The sequence below is a fragment of the Synchiropus splendidus genome, chromosome 7 (assembly GCF_027744825.2).
Source record: "Synchiropus splendidus isolate RoL2022-P1 chromosome 7, RoL_Sspl_1.0, whole genome shotgun sequence".
NCBI lineage: Eukaryota > Metazoa > Chordata > Actinopteri > Syngnathiformes > Callionymidae > Synchiropus > Synchiropus splendidus.
The window spans coordinates 13,401,875-13,424,388 of NC_071340.1; the positions used below are offsets into that span (position 1 = coordinate 13,401,875).

The window sequence follows — 22,514 nt, forward strand, 5'->3', positions numbered from 1 at the left end:
ACAAACCTAAGTGTTAGTTCATTCTGTAGTGATTCAAATATAAACATTGGAGTGAAATCAGGGACATGTGTTGGGGCATGAAAACTGAGCTGAATTGGTGGTGAGCCAACATGGCAGAAGATATGGAGCAAGAAAGGAACCTTTCTGCCAAAGGCGTCGCGCTGACGGAGCTGGAAGAAACGTTTTCAATCACAGTCGAAACAAATTTCAATTTAAGCATAAATGAACTTTATTTTAAACAGTTTTGGACAAATTGTTTCAATGTCTCACAAAGACATTGCGCAATTGTTAAAAAGCTAATTTGGGAAGGCAATTCATGCGGAACTGATTCCATCAAAGTGGGAAGTGCTCACATTTCCCCGAGTTCCCGTTTCAGCCGACGCACACGAGGACCACTGCTGTTCTCATCCGTCACACAACCGATTTCCAGCATATAAAAATAAACTATGGATCTTTTCTTTTTTTCTTTTTGCAGAAACTGATCAAGTCATTTACATTTTCAAACAAAGTGTGTCTCACTGACAAGCTGTGCAAATGATCTCTTCATAAATTAAAAGATCGGAAGAATCTTCTCTCGTAATATGTTCATCCCACGTCACCACCAGGTGTCACACATGCGCACATCTCCCCTGTTTGTAATAGAAATAATACAAATAGCTTGATTGCCATGTGCTTTAGTCCAGATGCTGTTTCAGAACCACCGTCACACTAAAAAGCACAGCGTTATCCCAGATCATGTGCAAGTACAGTGATTGTGCGATCGGACGTCGAAGGCATTAGAAGGTCTGGTCGTCGTTGCAGGAGTCTGTCCAGTGGCCGAACACCTCACAGATGTCACAGTACGGCCGCTCTTCGCCTTTATTGCCGTGGTAGCTGGTGTGAGGCGGCGAGTCGGGCATCTGCATCTGCGTGGGGCAGTCCTCCGTGTCGTGCAGGTCGAAGCAGTCGCAGATGTCGCAGAAGAGTCGCGGAGGAGGCTTCTTCTTCACGTGCTCTTTCTCAGCACTGTGGAGGGAGGAAGAGGGAGGGAGGGAGTCTGCGTGAGCACGGACGACAGCACTGAAGAGCCAAAGGTCCTTCAGAATAATTCAATTAAGGAGGGAGTCATGATGAGACCAGTGAACATCAGACTTGTGTTGCCAGATACCATTAAGGCAGAAGCTTCAGTGATGCCAGGAGGCGACGTTCGAGGTAAAGAGTTTGACCCAATTTGATCTTTGGAATTGGGCCGATAACAATTCTGGCTTTGTCACTCAGCATCAGTGAGCCAGGCAGCCAGAGGCCAACTGAAGTGCCATGGACAAACTCTCTCTCTCTCTGGGTGCACGGCCTCCCTCCGTCCGAGCCACGGAGGACGACCGGAGGGCTACTGGACAGGAAGATGTTGACCATATTTGTCCTCTTATTTCTCCAGTGCACCCAAAATGAGCGTCTCTCAGTCAGTCTCTGATCACAGGAGGCCGATCTCCACATTTGAAATATGTGCTCCAATATAAACTGTTTTTACACAAGTTCCAGGTATTTCAGGATTAGGAGGGGAGGCTGTGACACAAACATGCGTGAAGTCAGAGCCCACTGCTTTACCATTGGCAAGTTTAAAATGCATGAACAGTGGCACCACATCATGAGTTACCTAATACAGAAGTTCAAAGAAAGTGCCTGAAAGACTTCCTTTTCTCACAGCCACTAAAATTTCTCCAAAACAGTAGTAAGTACCCTAAATTTCGGAATGTACGGAGCACCAGAATATTAGATTCGATAATATTAGATGGCATTTATTAGCCGCACACACTAAAGTTAAGATGGAAAACAGATATTTTTCATACATAAGCCGCACGGGTCTATAAGCTGGGGGTGTAGTAGTGTTGTCTGCGCCGTAGAAAGGTCCGTGGTGCACCACCAGGATCACTTCTAAAGCAGTTTTGAAAATGGTGTCCAGCATCAAGACTGATTCAAGACAAACTCAGCAATGTTGTGAACTTGAATCATGAATGCCTCACATCTTTTATTTACAAACAGCGCTCAAAATGTGCTGTTTTCGCCCACGAGTATGAAGCTACGACACCACAGAGGGTCGCTGCTGCTTCTCGATTCCTGACCTCCAGGAGATCGGGTCTGTCGGCAGAACTGCAGACGCAGGTGAAAACAGCACATTTTGAGCGCTTTAAGGTCAATAAAATGCCTATGATTTCAGCAGTTCGAAGTGACAAGGCTGAATATTTTGGCAGCGTGACGCTCTTCAGCCTGTATAAATCCATATATATACCAGCTATAGAAGCCGCAGCATTCAGACACCAGGAAGAAGTAGTGGCTCATAGTCAGCAATTTACAGTAGTTATTCAACAAACGTTTTATGAGGTTAGAGTACAAAACCGAAGCTTATAAAAAAAAAAGCAACTCTCCACAAAAAGGACTGGAAATATGAAGAATAACTTAGCGGAATTCCCATTTGACTCACAAGCTCTCCAAATGGTCAAATGTCGCTAATTGGTATTGCATTTTAAGCTGAGGAATCCCAAAGGCAAATGGCTCTCAGGCCAGACTTCGGATGTGTGCGGGTTATGTATTACGCATATAAAGCGTCACTTTGTCACAAGACGCACATCACGGTGGCACTGACGATGGTTGCATGAAACTAGTTCTAATCCGATCTCCCTGAAAGCAACTGTAGTAGCCTCTACATGAGACACACCAGACTGCAGAGCACCAGAACACATTCATGTAGCGCACTAGAAGCAAGTGGTTCAACAAGCCTCACCTGTTGTAGTTATCCAGCTCGCTCTGGTTGTTCCCATTTAGAGCAGCGGTGGCCATTTTTTCCAGTTTCTCCTTGAGTTCCTGGTTCTTCCTCTGAAGGTCCACGATGACTGAATTGAGGAACTGGATCTGAGAAGCACAACAGCCTGTCAACCCATTGATAATAACTCACCACATCTGAATATGTGGACTGAACTTCCCCTCTGGGCCCAAATCTAGTGCAGATCTTAAATAACTGTCCGTAGCAAGAGAGGAGTGAACAAACAACCAAGTGCAATTTTCATAAAATGTATAAAATTCAGGGGACAATCCCAGTGACACACAACATGCACGGGTGAAGCTGATGAAAAACAACAAACCGCTGCCTGATGAAGGTGCAGCAAAGCCAACATCAGAAACAGGGCAGACGAGGGAGTTGCCGTTTCAGAAAAGAGAAGGAGAAAAATCAAGATTCACATCAGAAAAAAAACACTTGTGACAGGAGATACAGTATAACATTTCTCAGCAGTGAGAGGCGAAATGCAGAGAATGGCCCTCAGATTAACTTTTTTTTTTAAACAATATCAAGCATCACTGAAAACATTATACTGTAGACAAGATGACTCTGATCCCCATGTTGACATGCACAACAAGGCAACCTGTAGAAGAACAGCAAAACCAGAGGAAAGAAGCCAGTTCTGCTGAGTTTCTCACAACTTTAGCATTCATACAAGGTGTTCTGAGTCATCATTCCAACCCAACAGTATTTAGTAACAATAGGTCCGGTTAGTCATGATTTAAACCGCAATGAAAAGAGTTACCTTAGTCTTATTTTTAGGAGTGTTCTATAAAGGACGATGGAGTCACAGTAAATGGAATTATCTACTCTGATTTTAGCTGCTTTTATCTCTATTATTGTCAAGTTGTTCTTCTCTTATTTATCATCTCAACTGTCTTTTGAACCTTTGATCAGGATCAAAGAGCTTGAGGAGGACAATCATGGTATCTTTTAGACACTGCAGGTAACTGATGACAAACATGTTTTTCTTTCTCGCCTTTAAACATGACAAAGACCTCAGATACACCTGAGCTGTGACACAGATTGGCAGTACGAGTTCAAATGCACCGTACTGAGGTGAGGCATTTTTTGTTACAGGGAAGAAATTGCACACAGCAGGAGAACAGAACAAGAAAGTCTGTTTTTTAAAAGCGATGCACTCACCTGACCCTCCGCATCATCTTCGTCTTCATTCTGCTTGTCCCCACTCGCATCACCTAGGAACATTTCTCGTTACAACTTGACTTCTAGCAAATAACTGAGAACTACATTGAAATGTAAACTACCTGAGGCGCCCACCACTCCGTCCCTCTCGAGCCTCTCCACCTGCTCCTTGAGACGCAGCTTGTCCTTCTCCAGAGTCTGAATTGTCTCGTGCAGAGATTTAACCGAGGCACTTTCACCGCGAAGAGAGGTCAGCTGAAGGGAAAACACATTGATGAAATAATACAGTCTGTACGCCATCTTACAGTACGTCCTTTGATGTTTTTGAGAAACGTCAAAGGCCCTGCATGAAGGACCCACACAAAGCATGTAAACATATGAATGGGTGCGTGCTCATTTTGGCCCTCACACGTACATGTGATGCAATGGCTTCATCACAATCTGACCATACTGTAGTCAATATTCGAACTCCTTCAGCTCTACCTTAAAAGGTGTAGTCGACAACTCGACTGTGAGGGAGCAGTGATTAGAGTAGAATAGATTTATTTGTAAATATCAATGTTCTCCCTAGACTTTCAGCAGCAAGGGATCGCTGACTCTGGGAGTTTACCCCTACAATTTTCCTCGCAGAGGACCGTAAGGATGGCCAATGTTCTCTGCCATTTGAATCACATGAAGACATCCCCGACACTGAGGAAAAAAATGCTGGGGAGAGCCCTGCATTGTGACCCACACTGCACCGCACCTTGACAAAACCAGTGGAAAATACCAGGATCGAGGTGAAATCCCAGTGTCAAGGGCCAACATCCCAGTGTGGTGGGCCCCTCAGTTGCTCAAGCACTGGAGAGAACGTCGATATTTACAATGAAGTTAAAAAAAATGGTCTCATATCCTAAAGCCAGTGAGCATTTACATAGATACATAAGTCAGCTAGCATGACGGTACCTGCCTTCGTTTACATACCTGTGTGCATGTGTGGGATTGAGCGACAGCATTGGACTTTTCGTGACAATTTTCGGAGGATGTTACCAGTATGTATATAATGGGCAGGTGCTAGTTGATGTGTATTTGAGAGCGCTCCTACCTCGGCCTTCAGATTTTCGACCAGCTGATCCTTTTCTGAGATTAAGGCACTGTTTTTATGGACTGTCTGTTGGAGGTCCGTCTTCTGCTTGTCCAACTTCTCCTTCAGGCTGCTTTCACTGTCAACAAGCATCACAAAATTTCAGACATTCTTAGGTTTCAAATCATCTACAGTCGGACTCTTCATGCAACACAAAGTACCGTAATTTCTGGACTACAAGTCGCTACTTTTTTTCTTGTGGTCTGAGCCCTGCGGTTTGTAAGACATGGCTGGTATATGGATTTTACAGGCTGAAGAGCATCATGCAGCCAAAATATTGAGCCTCATCACATCAAACCTATGAAATTGCAGGTGACCCTGTGGTGTCGAAAACAGCGCTTTTTGAGTGCTTTAATGTAAAAAAAAGATGTCTCAAAAAGATGTGATGCGTTCATGATTCAAGTTGAGAACTTTGCCGAGTTTGTTACGTTTATTACGGTGCACTCCATAGTCCAGAATTTATGGTAATAACATACAGAAACACGACAGAAGAGAAGTACCTGAAACCATTGCTTGGCAGGCTTTAAATACAAGAAAAGAAGTATTTGATATATACTGAATGAAGTGAATACCACAGTTTAAGAAGGGTAAAACGGTACATTAGCTTCAGAAACCTGACCATGAGTATGAGCCAGTCACACATTCTGAAGCAGGTTTCAACAAGTGCAACTTCAGCTTTCACTTCTTCTCCTTTAAAATTCCCACACTAGCGTTCACTCAAGAGTGACCTTGACATTTTAAGAGTGAAAGGAAAAACAACTCATACTTCTTCCTGTCCCCTACCTTTTCTTCAACTCCTCCAGCTGTTTTTTGAGTGCTTTTCGATCTTCCTTGAGCTGTGGAGAGATAAGAAACCGATTTTAAAAAGGGCCACACGGGGGTGATAACCGCAGCTCATCCTTTAAGACTTTTTACCTTCACAAGCTCATTCTGCCCTTTCTGATTGCTTTCAAGGTCCTGAGTCAACTTGTCCTTCTCTTCTTGCAGCATCTGAAGAGCTGTAGACTTCTCATTAACTGTGTCTTCAAGCTTTTTACTGAACACACACAAAGCACTTATTAGAACCAACACAGGGACTTCAGATACATGACATATAAACAGCATTAAACCCTTACACTTGCTCACACAGACTCTTATTCTTCTGAGTTTCTGTGCAAAGCAGCTCTTTGGATCCATTTAGATCTTCTCTGTACTTGGAATTATCCTTCTTCAGCACTGCCAGCTTTATAAAAGAAGGACAAACTATCAATCAATCTGTTTCTTCTGTGGCAGAGTATGTGACATATGAGAATCTCACCTGAGCTTCCAACTCCTCTTTAGAATGTCTGGCCTCTTCCAATAGAGCAGCAGCTTTGCTCTTTTCTTGGAGCAAGCTGTCCTTCTCTAGCGTCAGCTGCTCAAGTGCTTTGTTAGTTTTGCCGGAAGACTCTGAAGCCTAAAACATGAGAAGAAATGACTTAGAAATTCTCAATAAAAAAATAAAAATAAAAAACGTTTGGCCATTTCAGTAATTTCACATGCTCATTTAAACATTCAGGGTGCTGAAGAAATTAAATAAGGGCTGTCACTTCGAGCACGTCTGTGAAACCTTCACAACTTGGTGTGTAAATCTCAGGGAAACCGTGTAAACTGAAGCATTTATAATAATAATTCATGAATAAATAAGTGGTTGATGAGGAAGCCATTTGTTAAACTCATAAACATTATCAACTGACAGCCCGAATTTAAAGTAGCTCCCAAATTTGGACTTATCCAAATTACATTCACAAACATAAATTAGTGAAATATAACATGACAAAGGAAACTCTACATCTAAACCACCTGTGGCCTCAGAACACAGTGAAACAAGAGACTTCATGATTCATAGTTTTGGCGTGATTCTAATGAGCCAATGGCATGGGGTTAATTAGGAACAGGGCGTCTAACCTACGATCAAAGGTTAAAGGACTTGGTAATGTCGAAGCCTCAGCATCAGTCTGGTTATGAGCCCACAGGGTCACCACTAGGGGCTGGGACCCATGTTAATCACCAGTGGTTAGTGAACCAAGGATGAAAGTTAGAACTCAAAGTGAAGGGAGGAAGACCAATTTGCATGCAGTGTGGAGGTGACACAGCCCCAGCCAGTCTACCGTGTATTCGTGACCTGCACAGGGAGAATACCTCAAGCTGCTTAGAAAGGGCAAGTTTTAGTTGGGACTCGAGCTGCTGGACTCGCTGGATGGACTCGTCTTTTTCCGCTTGCAGTGAATCCTTCAGGGCTGTTATCGTGGACAGGTCGGAGGAGAGCTTGTTCTCAACAGCCTTTCCTTCCTCAATGGCAGACTGGTGTTGCTTTTGTAGAAGATCTTTTTCGGCTTGGACAGCTTTGAACTCGACCTCAAATTGTTGCATGTTCGCTTTTTCGTTCTCCAGATCTTCAAGAAACTTAGCGCGCTCTGACAGCCAGTCTTCTTGACTGACGCGTAGAGAGGTCACCGCTTGCTCCAGTTTAGACTGCTCATCTAAAAGGTTCTTCTTCTCAGAGGTCAGTTCAAGTGCTTGTTGCTCCATCTCCTTAACTTGAGACAGAAGTTCTTGCTTGTCTTGAGACAACTGACTAGTTTCGTGCTCTAGCCTCTTCAGTCGAGCACTTGTCTCGCCCATCTCCACCCTAAAAGCTGCCTTCTGTTCATCAGCATCCTTGAGATGAGACAAGTGTTCTGCCTTCTCTTCTTCCAGTAGCGACACCTGTTTTCTAAGCCCATCCATTTGTCTTTCCAGGCCATCCTTGTCGGTGAGAACTTTACTCCGTTCTCCGCACTCTGCCTGAAGCTGATTCTCTAGACGGTTCTTCGCCTCAGACATCAAATCACTGTGTTGCTTCAAGTCCTGAATCTGCTGAAGGAGACTCGTCTTTTGGCTCTCTAAGGCCTGCAGTTGGACATCTGCTTGGCTTTGTGATGACTGCAGACTCTCACACTGTCTTCTAAGATCACTTATTTGCTGAGTCAGTTCCACCTTATTCTTTTCAGAATTGGTTTTTAGTGCCTCATGTTCTTGACCGAGCTCAGTTTGGCTTTTCTCAAACATCTCAATACGTGACTTCTGCTTGTCCAGGGTCTGCTCAAGCTCGCTTTTTTCTTTTCGAAATAAATGTAACTCACTTTCAGCCAAACTGTGCTTGTTTTGTGTTTCCCCCAGTAGTGCTAATAATTTAGTCTTTTCTTGGATAAGTTCACTGTTGGCCTTCGTGTGACTGTCCAACTGGTCAGCAATTGACCTGATATCAGAACACAGTTTCTCCCTCTCAAGAGAAAGACTCTCTTTCTCAGACAGTACTTTACTAAGCTTCTCCTCCAGCTCACCTTTCTCAATAGACAAATGCTCAAATTCAGCCATCTGCTTCTCCAGAGCTCCTTCCAATGCCAACTTTTCTTTTTGTAACTCATGTAGAGCCATCTTGGATTCAGAGCTCTGAGTGTTCAACGCCCGCTTCTCCTGTTCAAGTGATGACAAGGCGTCTTGTAATCTGTCATTGGTCTGAGAGAGTTCCAGCCTCAGATCTTTCAGCTTCCCATTTAATTCTTCAATTTCTTTTACTAGCTCGTCTTTCTCATTGCTGACCTTCCTTTGAATCGTCAGCAAGCTTTCCTTCTCCTGTATAAGCTGAATCCTTTCAGAATCGGTAATCTCATTACTTGTTTTAAATTCTTCCAGCATCTGGGCCAAGCTCAGTTTCGATGCTTGAAGATCTTGGACCTCGCGAACTGAAGACTCCAGGTCTTTCTTGGAGACAGCTAGCTTGTTCTGAAGCTCCTCCTTCAGCAATTCTAGGCTCTTTTTATCAGTCGCGGCAACACTGATTTGACCTGCCAACTCTGCCTTCTCTTTCGTCAGTGTTTCTGTGAGAGCTTGTAGCTGAGTATTCTTCATTGTCAGGTCTTCTTTTTCTAACTTCATCGATTGAAATTTGGCCTGCAGCTCAGCATTTTTAGCATCCAGAGACTTTTTGGCATTTTTAGCAGCATTGATGTCTGAGAGCAGGGTCTCCCTTTCAGTTGTGAAGTTCGATCTGGCTTCACTGAGGTCCTCTTCAACCCTCTTCTTTTCCTTGCACACATTTTCATAATCGTCAACAAGTTGCTTTGTTTGAGCCTGTTGTTCCTCGATGCGCTGTTGATGGTTTTGGATTAACTCATTGTTCCCTGTAACTATCTTCTGAAGCTCCTCAATTTTGTCCTTGTGTTCCTGAACTGACTGTTTCAGAGCTGTGTTGTCTTCTTGGGCTTCTTGCAAACTGCTATTTACTTCCCTGAGTTTGTTGTTCAGTGATTCCTTTTCTTGATCCAAACATGTATTTTGCACAAGAAGATCATCTTGCTGTTTCGTGTACATTTCTCTTGACTCCAGCAGTTCCTTATTCTGTGCCAACAGCTGCTCGAGACGACCCTCCTTCTCCGATAGCTCATTTTGTATGCATGAAAGCCGTTTCTCCAGATCACATTTCTCTGTGTTAACGTCTGCGCATTGTTTAGTCATGTTCACAAGATCTATATTCTGAGTCTCCAGTTTTTTGGACAAGTTTTTCACATCATGCTTGGAGGAGTCAAGCTCAGCAGAAACACACTGGGAAAATAAAAGTGACAGACAGAAAAGAAGGGGGATAATGCATCTAATGTGAAATGCAAGGAAATGCAAGAATCAAAAAATAAACCAAGCAGATGTGGATGAAAAAGACAGGCCAATGAAAAGATAAGCTGCAGGAGCCGGAGACTGCGCCACAAAAAAATAAATAAATAAATGGAAAACAAACATTTTCACTTATGAGTTTCAACAATCTCATAAGGCAGCTTCTGATCTGAACCAGAAAAGGTGTGACAGCAACACCTGGTTAAATGAACAATCATGACTCTGTGGCAGCTGGTACATCATCCATAAACACACCTTGGATAATTTAAGAATTTACTGAAACAGAAACCACTCAGTGAAAATGTTCTATTAAAGAAAAATGAAACCATCAAACGCAGCTCCTGGATAGATGAAAGAAAGCATGTTTAGACTATCCATGTTAGAGTGTAGGAATTAATCAGTGATGGTTAAAAAATGGAGGACGTGAAAGAAGTCCAAAAAGTACTGATGTTAAATAACAACTCTAAAAATACATCAGGATTCTTCACATTCAAATCGGCTCTACCAAGGTGAGTGACGAAAATTAACTTGTTCTTTTTTACCTGAACTTGTTCCTTGAATGGCTTCAACTCAGTTACCAACTTCTCCAGCTGCTGGTTTTTGTCTGTGGACTGTGAGATCTCATGCTTTAACTTGTCCAGCTGATCCTGCAAGACCTGAAGTTCCTTCCCATGAAGGCTTGAGACCTCAGACAGACTTTTCTCTTTAGACTGCTTCAGTTCCTCCACAAGAGTCTCTCCCTGGAGAACAGTCTTTTCCTTAAAACAAAGAGGAAAGATGTTAATGGAATGATGTTGTGCAACAGGAGCCACTCCTCACTCTTGAAAAAGGTGCACTTCACAGATGTCTGTCTTCAATAATATTTAAATAGAAGAGTATGGGTTCAAAAGTCTACAAACCAAGGTTGTAATCTTCTCTTGAAGGCTGTCAATTTGAGATTCGAGTCCTCCTCTGGTGTCAGTCAGCTCCTGTTCCTTTTGATTCAGTTCGCGTGAATGTTTTTCACTCAGGTTAGAAATGGTCTCCTTCTGCTCTGCCAGCTGATTCTGTAACTCCTCCACCCGCCTGCAATTAAATTGTTCATTGAAATGCTGAACATGTTTACCAGAAACTGCTAAACTCACCTTTCTTTTTCTTTCAAATCGTCATTCATCTTAGTAAGCTGAACTGAACTATCTCCAGAAGCCTTCATCATCTCTGAAATATCATTTTCCAGCTTGCTCTTGTCCTTGGTGAGTTGCTCCACTCTCTTGTCTGCCGCCCCCAGCTTCCTCTCCAGGCCTGAGCGGAAAGGATGGAACGTTACAGCGGTAAGTGTGAGAATAACATATAAGCATCATCAATTTATACACCAACCACTGAGTTGAGTTTTAAGGGTTTCAGCCTCTGCTGTCAGTGATGCGCACTGTTCCTCCTTCTGAGTGAACTTCTCAACGGTGTCTGACCGGGAAGAAACGAAAATTAGATCACTAGTCACTACAAAGTAATCAAATAGTCGAAGACAAAACTAACAGAAAGTGTCTCTACCTTGCATAGTGATTGCTGATTTTGAATGTTGCTCTGTGCTTTCAGTCAACTTCTGCTTCTGAAATGTTAATTCCACAAGGTTACTTCATGGACGTATACACAAATTTCAAAGATACATCACCAATGAAGTGAGATAACTTCTCACCATCAAGCTCAGAATGAGCCGATATATCAACTACTCTACGACTACGCAACTGGATGAGATAGGATTCTGGCAGAAGCATGAAATCTCTCACCATGCCATCAAGCTGCTGTTCCAGAGTTTTCACTTCCTGCTGCACAGCTGTCAGACTCTGCTGCAGGGTGAGAACTTCTTGCTCTTTGAACTGCAACTTGGAACCCAGCTCACCAACCTATAACACAGTTATAGACAACAGTTGCTTTGTTTTGGAAAAAAAAAACCCAGACAAAAACAAAATGCACCTTAGAGTCCTGAGCGTTCCCTTGTTTTTCCACGTCTGCCAGCTGTGTCTTCAAGGTCTCAAGCTCCTGGTTACTTTGTGTCACTTGGCTGCGTAGAGCCACAACTTCCGCCATCTGCTCTTCAGCTTTGGTATCCTTTTCCAAGGATTGTTGTGCCATCAGAACTTCTTTCTCCTCAAGTTCTTTAACTCGAAGTTCTGCAGCATTCAACTTTCCAAGAACCTCCTCCATCTCCACCAGGTGCTGGTCCTCAGCTTTATCAACACTCGATCGCAACATCTCCTTCAGTTGGTCCTTCTCGTCTGTCAATGATGACAGCAATGCTTTCAGCTCCTGAGCCTTATGAGCACAAGCAGTTAGCTCAGCAACATGCTTGGCGTCCAATTCCTCTATAGCCAATTTGTGCTCCAGCTTTAGCTTCTCTAGAGCTGCTTTGGTTTCTTCAAGCTCTGACACTTGCACATTGCCAGCACTCAAGGACAACTTCAGCTCCTCCATGGCTTGTTGGTGAGAGGTGGTAACGGACTCTAGCTTGGTCTTCCAAGCTTCCACATCATCTGCCTTCTCCTTCTCAGCCTGACTCAAGCGGATATGCAACTGCTCTTTGTCACTAGACAGCTGAATAGATGCCGCCTGAAGCTGAGCCGTCATCTCTATGTGAGCCTTCTCTTGAGATTCAAGTTCCACCTTCTGCTTTGCCATCTCCTCTTGGTGCCTAACATCTTGAGAGGACAACTGACTTCTCAACCTGTTGACCTCTTCCAGGAGGTTGGAAAGGGTGGAGTCCGGGTCCACGGAGCCATCTTTGGCCCCAAGACGGAGCTGCAGGTCAGCCACTTCTCTGTTCTGTTGTGAAAGGTCCCTTTCAAGCTCCATGATGCGGGATTTTTCAGACACTGTGGCAACCTTTAAAATCAGAAATCCTTCATTCAAAATCAGTCATGCCGTAGAAAATCCTGTTGAAATTGTCTACCATGCTGAATAACTATACATCAATAATAACAAAAGAAAAACATGGCTATATTACACAACACTTGGATGCGTCTTTTACCTACTTTGGAAATATATCTTGTGAAAATGAAAGTAGAACACGATATTCTATGGTCTGGATGGGCAGGGGTACAGCTTTAAAACTAGCAAACAGGGACACCATGTAAGCAGGACAAATGGATGCTGGGAAGGACTCGGGAAGTAGGAACTTTTGGAGCAAAAAAAAAAAAAAAAAAAAACTGTCTGGTTCAGCAGTCATATAAGTAAAGAAAGAGTGAGTTCATGCTGGTTACCAGATGAAATAACCTAAAGATTGTTTTTAGACAGATAGTTGTTAATGAAGGTTGAAAAATAAAATTTAACGTATTTAAATGTAATGTATATTGGTGGGCATTTTTTAAATATACATTTAGTTTAGTTTAGTTCGTGGAAATCCAGTTACTGCTGTGGACCATCGTTTACCCTCTTTCCGACGCAGAGCACGACAGAACAGAATTCATTACCCTAGTGTCTTCTAACTCTCTTTGGAGTTTCTCAGCTTTGGTCTTTTCAAAGAGCAGGCTCTGTTCAAGCTCCTTAATCTGGGCATGCTCCAGTCTGGTCTGCGTCTGTTAGTAAACAAGGGGGAGAGGAAGAGAACACACCAGTGCCACCATCACATGCCAGCCCAACAGACAAGAGAGGAGAAGGAGGATACAAGGGTGGGTTATGAACAGTGAATGTCCCGATACGTTGGTTGGTTTTTCAAAAAGGGAGAAGGCAAAAGTGTGCCATACACAGTGCAAGGGGAATTTCGAGAAATTAATAGGAGGGGAAATGGAAGCAACATATTGGTAAGTGGTAAATATATCAAGTTGATGGAGGACACATCATGCATAACAACACCTGGTGTGGAGAAATATTCACTGGCTGTTACAAACCATAGTGAACTCGAGAAGCAGCAACATCACCAAATAGTGAACGAAAGAAATGTTGGCCGTTTGTTGACCTCTGGCTCCACTGCGATGTAGTATAACATACTTCTACAGCTGTAATTTTCTACTCAATACATTTTTCAGCTTGGGTTCATTTGACACTGCACAGCACAAATAATTTCAGTCATGCTTCAGCCTTTTGGAAAAACAGAGTGAAACCAAAGGACACCAGAGTTGTTAAAGAAAATCATCAGAGAGAAAGAATAGTTTGTTTGAGTGACTAATCCACTTGCAGTTTCTGCTTGTACTGCAATAAAAGAATTAGAATTTCATTTTCTCTCGACTGAATCATTATTCTCACTCATTTGTGCTATGACTACATATCCCACATTCAAAAGAGGATAACAGCATTTTAGAGACCTGATTATCAAGTGTATATACGCCCTCAATAAGACTCTTTGATTTATGGGGACAAACAAAATACGCCAAGGGAGAGGGACGAAACATGATGGTTGTATGTCCAGTGGTTGCATGCTGAGCACTGGGCCGACACAAAAGACGAGGACAGAAGGGGAAAAAGACGGGATTATGCTATGACAATATCACTCAGGAGGGAGGTTGCAGCATAACATTATAAGATTTAGGTCAACAAAGGAGTTAAAAACCATCAACCATGTAGTCATTTTGTTAATTTCAACCGACATGCAGGTCCTGAGAAAATGGTCAATTGAAGAACGGTGAGTAGAGCTCCACAAAAACATTGATTGTTTTTGACTGCATATCATATAAATTATTGTGGACGTCAGTGAGAAACTAAAATGCAACTAAAAAGTGGCAAAGAAAAACAATCACTTTGGCCAGTCCATGAGAGACACCCCTGAGCGCCAGAACTTTGTACAGTCAAATATGCCATTGATTTCCAAGTTGCAATTCTTGCTGACACGGTGAGTTAAGAGAACATTACTAGCGCCTTTTGTTGAGTTGTTGTTGCAACTGCAGTTGCTCGCTAGCAGGGAGCCTATAAAATGTCATAGGATGTTACAACCCGGTTTGTGTTGGTGGCTTTTACAATCAATTAAACCCATGTGACATTTTCAACACGTGACGTTTGACAGTTTAGCTTCAACATTAACATACGCACTTCAAGTCAGACTCTAAATCATAACCATAGGTTTAATGCAGACTGTATTCAAGACACAGGAACTGACTTACCTCCAACTCTCCTTTGGCAATACATGCCTCTTCTACTCTGAATTGAAGATCCTCCACTTTACTATTAAAAAAAGAACCCAAAAACTGCAGTTATTTCCCGTTATTATTTTTTTTAGTTATTATTTTGAATGTCACATGTATTTCAGGGTATTTATGTCTCATAAATATCTATGAGAAAGTGGAGCTTTTCCCCACTTTTCAAAGACAGATTGAACAAATCATGACTTACCGACGCTCCTCCTCCAGTTGATTTAGCAGAGTTACTTTGTCTTTGTCAGCAGCTTCTACCAAGGCACGCAACTGATCCATTTTAGACTCCATCTTTCACCAGATTTACAAACAAATATTTCAACATGTTAGAATTTGTAGTGTAGAAGACCTGGATAACCATTGTATCAAGCATAAATAAACTTAACGGAAAAAAATCTCAACTCAGGACTGTACCTCAGCGACAATATTTGAAAATCAAATAAAAACATTGTGTAAATGCATGAAGCTGTGCGTTTCATGCTTGTTCTTGAGGTGTCAATGTAAATTATACTTTAATATAAAACATTGCTAAGGCGATTGTTTTGACAAGATCTGCTTCCTGCCATGACTACATTCTTCTGACAACTACAATATCTTGGCGCACTCAGGCTGTCACTCTCACACACCATCTCACGCACTCATCATGTAACACCCAAATAAAACCGTCGGTCTGTGACGTTACAAACACAAGTAGTTCCAACTACGTGAAACCCCTGTCACCATCTTGGCTGACAGACTTGGCGCACAAAAGCCTGTATTTGGTGTGTCCTACACAAACGTTCTTAACAATGCATACAGTTAGAAATACAAAGTCAGCCAGTCAGACATAGTATAAAGCAGAAATACACCATCCTACTTTGTATAAGAACTTACTACGACTTCTCCTACCTGCTCATGCTCATCCCTGAGCAGGTTCATTTCCTGCTCCATCTCTCCAGCATGGCTGGTGGCTTTGGCAACCTCCGCTTTCTCCATATCCCTCTCAACCATGAGCTGTTCAATGTGCTGTTGTTTCTCTTTCAGCGCTTCCTGTAGCGCTGTGGTGCTTGAAATCTTACGGCTGTAGCGTGATGACGTCTCTGCAAGCTAAACAGCAATACACACAAAAGACATACAAATGTTTGCAAAAGAAATTGGAAGACTTCGCGCCACATCAGCCATAGGTTTGTCTCACCAGGCCGGAGCGACTGGGCATTGCACTGACAGAAACTGCAGAGCTCATGGTGCTGACAGACGAAGCACTCGGGCTTCTCTTCAGTCCTGATGGAGTCGTGCCCACTTTACGAACTGTAGTTTTTGATTTGGCTGGTGTGGTCGAGGGGAAACCAATCCGTGTCACCTTGTGTACAGGGGCAAACAAGCCATACTTAGGCTGGCACTGGAAATACCTGGGAAAAGATTTACATCATTATACCTTCAGGGATTCACATCTTTTGCACAATTCCTGTCTGAACGTGAATACCTTGTGCCAGCCACTGCGCCGTCATTCTTTCCTAAAGGCTCATCCAACTCAACACCACACCATTCACCTTTAGCAAAATCTGTTTCCCCAAGGAAACGCACCACGCCAGCCTTTGTGCCGCCAACCTGAAACAAATGCACTAAACATCAGCAAACATGTAATCTACTTAAGAGATAAAAGGGTCTGCGGAGTAATCAGCTTGCTGCATGATTTAAACTAATATAATCCCATCAAGGCAGCAGGGTGTGCGGTTGTAAAAAAGGAAGAGTTGCAATGGTCAGTGTTAGGGGAAATAGTGATGGTGATTTTCTCTGCTGCCCGCAGAGAACAATGGGCACTTCCTCTTTCGAATTAGGATTCAAAATTAAAAGGTTGTCCAACAAATAATTTCATTTGAAGTGCAACAGAGTGTGGCTAATAAATGGTAAGTGGTCCATTCACTATTAGAATACTTACCAAAACACGATCTCCTATTTTGAGCTCTCGTTCGCCTTTTTTAACAGATCCGCTCTCCGACAGGTTTGAGACGGATTCACTGTTTGTTCCAACAAGGTTGGAAGACGTCACTGCCGGGGAAGCAGGCGGCACCTTCTTTGTCGCCACAGTCTTTAATTTTGTAGAAGGCGTGTGGGAAGCCACGCTACCCACTGAAGGAGTCGGTGATGCGGCCCGTGACTGTGGTGCTGTCTGAGTGCCATTGGACTCCCCTTCGGTGCGAGACAGTTTGGACGGACGGGTGAATATTCCTCGTAGAGGCTCACACTGGAAGTAACGTACGCCAGCCACGGAACCGTCATTCTTTCCGATTGGCTCGTCGAGAACGATACCCGCCCACTGTCCCGGGGCAAACTGTGTCTCTCCCAAAAAATGAATGAAGCCAGGCTTATTCCCATTCACCCATACCCGCTCCCCAAGCTGGAAATTCTCCCCTCCATTTTGGGTATCTTCAGCAGATGATGCATTCTTCTCAGGCTCAGCTTTAGCTCCAGCTATAATAGAAAGTACGATTAAAACTTACAACAACAAAAACAGACTGCAAAAACCACGACAAAAAAAAAACTTTAAAGAGGTACAAGGAGAGTAACAGATGTCAATTGTGCTTATAAGGCATATGTGAACAGAAGCTGGATTTCAAAGTAAAAATGTCACAGGTTAAAAAAAGCAAGCCCTCTTTCTGCAAAAGGTTATTGAACACTAACCTGCACTGAGGTTCGTTTTCGGGGCTTTCGTCCCAGCTGGCTTGGTTATCTTGCTGGGCACTTTAAGTCCACTGGGCTTAGCGGTGCTCATGTTTCTTTTTGCGATTGATGAAATCCACAAATACTCAGTGCAAAACCAAACCAAACCATGAAATCAACAGATAAGCAGAACTTCTTTCAGGTGGTGCCCCCTTAAAAAGAGAAAGGAAAGAAAACAAACAAAACAAAAAAGGAAAGGGGACGAGGGAGAAAGGGAAGATGCTCCAAAAGGGACAACCTGTAAAGAGAAAGAGAATAGGGAAACATTTAGATTTGGCTTGCTTTGCTCTGTAATCTCAGTGGTAACTCAATGAACAGCTTCTTTATGAAAAGAAAATGTGCCTTACAGGCAATTTGATAAATTTGTTTTGGCAGCTCTGACTCAATGAGGGAGATTTGTTTCTGTTGTGACAACACTCCTCGCAGTGAAGACAGCTTCAGAGACCTAAAAATACACATGTCACATGCGTGTTGACATTCACTCTGACCGCCATAATACACCCAAAACCACAGGCGCTGCCTCCAAGTCTGACATGATTCAGTTCTATTTGGCAGCTTTTTTAAAACAGGATTAAACTAGAAACACAGCGATGACCAGCATCAACAGATTATTCGGCCTGTCAGATTAACTCACCACTGAAAGTTCAGTTTGACATCATTTACAAGCAAGCTGACACTTCAACAGACATTAGATTGATAACTAACAGATCAATTTGGTTTATGCATAAAATCATAAGTGAGGGACTTTTGACATTCATTAACCTGCACAGTGCTAGGTTTTGCTAGTTGTTTTTCAAAGTTAACTTTGACCTTATGAGTAGCTTAGAAAATCACTGGCAAACGATTAAGACTCAGGCATAGGGAAAATCTCCAAACTAAGTGGATCATTTCAGTTCAGTGAATCAGCCAACCAGTCAGAGATGAAAGATTGTTACCCACGGGAATTGTAGTAGAGCCACATCAAATATGAAGCTAGTGTAGAGGTAACAAATACTAGTTTAGCAATCAAAAGGACTTCTTCAGTGAACTTGCCACTGTGGATAAAAAGAAGTTATTGTGAATGTAAGTTGGAAGTAACATCACATGACATGCAGGCTACTCCATTCAGTAGCTCCTTTCTGTTGAGGAATCAGAATACTTTCTCCCTCTGGCCTGTCTTTGACCCACAGGCATTCATCACCATCACCATTGAAGGCACAGCGGGTGAAAAGTGGAACTAGGTCGCTGTCTAGCTTGGCCGTGCTTCATTCTCCCTACTCACTGAACAGACAATCAAACAATCTTCAGATACTAAGAAGTGGACAGCCAGGCTGGTAATGGGGACAAATTCCAACTACGACAATAGTTGTTGTCGAGAATGCTTGTCGGAGGGTTGAAATATTAGAAAATATTATTAGAAACATTACAAATCTCCGAGTGACAATCTACTTCAGTTAAGTCAAACTAGTTAATTGGAGCTCATATCCTAAACACGAAAAAGACCCAGCAAGACTGTCATCGGTGGCTCACATGTTCTATTTGGAGCACAAGTGCCTCACTTGTTTTGTGGATGACATTGTGCTTCTTCAAAATCAGAGATAGTTGTCAATACAGTTTGTCTGTGATTATTTTAATTTGGCAACCAAGTGGCATGGCTGCAAATGTGAGCAAGGGAATTGTAACTGTGTCTTGTGTCCTGCTCCTCTGACACCTATGACAAGTGATTCAGAGTGGATTGGTTATCTGCAATTTACCTCAACAGATTATTGGTAATGCAAAAACAATCCGCCTTGAGGTAGCTCTTGTAATCTGTGTAACATACTGAGGCCCTCGGTCTATTTCAGAAATGAACAGAATGCTTGTGACGCGTTGAACAAGTTCTATATTAGAGCTCTCGGGCTTTAAGGTCAGTTGTGAGTTTAGACTCACAACAGTGTGACTGTGTACCGGTGCTCACAATAACATGTTAATCTCAGTTTTCAGACCTTGTTTGAAATGACTGAGCAAAATATCAAACACACTTATGTGAGCATTTCCTGATTACAAAAAAAAAAAATCTGACTCCTCAAAAAGTTATTTGAAATGATATTATAAGAGCAGAAGCAACACAGAGTCAACAGCAGCCTGCCAAGAAGGTGTCAAATCACAATGGAGAGTCACTATGTTATGTAAGTGCTCAGTGTCATTCCACATAGTCTGGTCATAGTCTCAGCGGGGTAATAATAGATGTCGGAAAAATAATATTGAGCGCACACAGGTTTCCGTCTGAAGTTTTGACATCCTCATTTCTGTGTCCTATGCTTCGATGGTAAATACTTCCACCAATATTAGTCATTTTAACTTCTGTTTCAAGAAGCAGCTTCTGAATTGGCTACAGTGTCCTTCAGCAGGAAGTATGAGTAAAAGGTGTGAAAAACACTGGCGACTTCATGTAAATTTTGACAAACTGAATGAGGCAATGACGTCTACAGATCAACAACTGCAGTATGCACCTTTACGGAACTCTCAATGCCTGCTATTGGTCGACAAAAACAGTTCACACGGGTCATCACTTCAATGCCTAAATCTGGTTTCAGATCAATCACATGATCAAATAGACTGATTAATGGAAGCATTGGTTCCATTCGCTTAAAATGAATCGCTTAAATTTTGTTGTGGAATGTTCCACTGTCTAGACCTTTGATTAGAACCAGCCAGGTATGTTGAACCATGTCTCTCCAGACAAACAACGTACTGTAACATGTACTAGCATTTCACGAGTAACTTGTCATGTCAATAATTGTTTTGTCTGTGCATTTAGTCTGAGAGCCAGGAGCGGATCCGATCCTTTGCACGGCTTTCTGTCTCAGTCACTGTAATACTTTCGTGAGGGCTTGTTGGTGCACATGATCTCGATTACCATGTTGTGATAGTATTGATGGGTCCCTGAACAATGTCCCCCCCCCCAACTAAGACCTCTGTGATTGGTTCCAATGAACCATCAAGCCATTCAGGAAACAGTGATAGGTGTTGAAAAATGGCTTGGAAGCATTTGCAGTAGACTAGCGTGCGTAAATATTTGCATATTAATTAATAATTCATTGAGAATAAGACCTGCAGAGGCGCTGTATATGCATGTGGTCGCAGATAAGTCTGGTTCAGACAGTTTGGAGTGTAGATACAGCAGATATGGGGGAATAAGGCTGGTGACTGTTACACAACCCAGGAAAGGGGTTAGTAAGTGACAAAGTAGTCCATGAGGGATAGTGATAAAACACAAAAAGCACACTTTCCGTATGATATAAATACATGCTCATTGCAATTGTATATACCATCGGTAAATAGTCTACAAATAGACTGTTTATTCTAGTCGAATACGGCTGTGGGTCACTGGGGTTTAAGGAAAGCTGCTTGACTTGAACAATACAGTTACGGGTCACACCCACAGACCGCAATTTTATACAAGCAGATCGCTATACACTTATGTCGCACTGCGCTTTCCAAAATGAAGTAATACTTTGCTTGCAGCGACCAAAATGGCCAGACTGTCACTCAGTCAACGCCTGACAAGGGAGCTGTCGATGAGGTGGCACATCTGGCAAGAATAAATCCAGAGCGGAAAAGGGGGAAACAAGGGAGAACTTACCTCCTTAGCCACGTGTGTCGATTTCCCCATCCATTCGTCAAACACTAGACTCTAAATTCAGTTCCTAGACGCCAAACGTCCACGCATTCGCGGAGCTCACTGTCCGCCCCGAACATGAAACATTTCGCAAGTCTTCGCAGTAATACCGACACTCCAGCAGGGCTCACTGCTGCTGCAAGTTCACCACAAGTCTAACAAACCCGGACCGATAGCTTAACACAAGGTTCGGCGCGTACAAGTGAGCTGCTCTGTGGCAGCGCCATGGCCACACCGATCACACCAAAGCAGCGAGGTTACAAAGTACGGACGTTCTTAGTTGCTAAGTAACGTCAGCAACGAGGCCCGAGCAGAAGTGGCTAGCTCGTTAGCTCCACTGACACCTTAACTAGCACCTGACCAACTTTCCAACACATTTGTCCACACCGGCTTCTTCTCTACGAAACACCAGCGAAACTGACAGACAAGTCAAGCCGATTTATGGCTCTTAATACTGACCTGTTTCGTCTCAGTTCGGACTCCAGCGGCAAATGAAAATATTGCTAGCACGCTACACACACACACACACGCCAGTAGCCAAACAGGCTCAACCTACAGCCGATCAAAGCCGATCAAAGACGAAGTTGTCAAGAGGACTACCGTCCCACACTGAGCGGCTCCGAGTGAAGTATTCGAAAAGGAAATGATGCCACTATCTATTGAGCGTCAGCATTTAATCGCCACGTGGTGAATAAGCCACTCAATACATGGCTGCGAGCCTTGTGTCCATCTCAGATCAGCATTTAGAGTGACAATTTCTACATATGTTTCAAATGAACTATGACTGGAATCAAACATGCATCTTATATAAAGTCAAAATTTTCGTCAAAATGTCAAATCGCTCCCCAATTGATGCATAATCCAAACATCTAGGTTAGGGTTTTATTTTACCACTCTGTCAGTATGCTTGTCAGTTGAGTAAACTTTCTGAGGTGAGATTATTAAACAAATGACCATGTTGCAGTGACAACAACTATAAGCAAATAAAAACGGTAATGTGATGGAGAAGATTTGAGATTCGTCTGAAGACAAATGTAGTTGACATTTGGCTTAAACCAACAAATACGCTAAGTAGACATTAGTAATATTACAGCCACAACACTAGGACTGAAAAATAAAATACTTTACATATGCAGTTCAATGTCTTTTGAAAGCTGTTGTGCAGTGCCCATTCGGGCATCAGAGACTCAGTTTAGACCTCCTGTATACAGCTTATAATCTTACCTTTTTGGCCATACCTCTGATTAGGTTGTCATCTCCACAGTGTCCTTCTTACCCAAGATCCAAATCTATCTTAAACCTTGTTCACTACATTTTGGTTTATAGTCG

General features: G+C 42.8%; 1 protein-coding gene across 5 annotated transcripts; it reads right to left on the reverse strand.

The window, feature by feature from the left end:
• Window positions 1-205: 205 nt before the first annotated feature.
• On the reverse strand, window positions 206-21,795 carry clip1a (CAP-GLY domain containing linker protein 1a). Of its 5 annotated transcripts, none has more exons than XM_053870168.1 (27): window positions 21,645-21,795; window positions 17,507-17,783; window positions 16,764-17,296; window positions 16,308-16,432; window positions 16,020-16,233; window positions 15,734-15,931; window positions 15,045-15,136; window positions 14,816-14,876; window positions 13,193-13,297; window positions 11,700-12,605; window positions 11,513-11,629; window positions 11,277-11,334; window positions 11,106-11,189; window positions 10,874-11,030; window positions 10,649-10,814; window positions 10,292-10,507; window positions 7,242-9,686; window positions 6,379-6,516; window positions 6,197-6,303; window positions 5,997-6,117; window positions 5,865-5,917; window positions 5,582-5,602; window positions 5,043-5,160; window positions 4,081-4,213; window positions 3,959-4,011; window positions 2,759-2,886; window positions 206-1,005 (listed from the first exon to the last, which is right to left on the reverse strand). In XM_053870168.1, the coding sequence occupies exons 2-27, from the start codon at window positions 17,595-17,597 to the stop codon at window positions 777-779; spliced, it is 6,669 nt and encodes a 2,222-aa protein (XP_053726143.1). In that variant the 5' UTR covers window positions 17,598-17,783; window positions 21,645-21,795; the 3' UTR covers window positions 206-776. The 5 variants fall into 5 exon arrangements, with proteins under 5 accessions (XP_053726143.1, XP_053726144.1, XP_053726147.1 ...); XM_053870169.1 differs by lacking the exon at window positions 21,645-21,795 and adding an exon at window positions 21,150-21,519; XM_053870172.1 differs by lacking the exon at window positions 13,193-13,297.
• Window positions 21,796-22,514: the final 719 nt, after the last annotated feature.

What these genes read in the sequence shown, in the direction of transcription:
- clip1a (XM_053870168.1), bottom strand. Translation starts at nt 17,597, where the DNA reads ATGAGCACCGCTAAGCCCAGTGGACTTAAAGTGCCCAGCAAGATAACC. An exon ending in CTGCCAAGCAATGGTTTCAG is followed by an intron (nt 5,161 to 5,581) that starts GTACTTCTCTTC and finishes GCTTGTTGACAG; the next exon opens with TGAAAGCAGCCTGAAGGAGA. An exon ending in AAGATGATGCGGAGGGTCAG is followed by an intron (nt 2,887 to 3,958) that starts GTGAGTGCATCG and finishes TGTGCTTCTCAG; the next exon opens with ATCCAGTTCCTCAATTCAGT.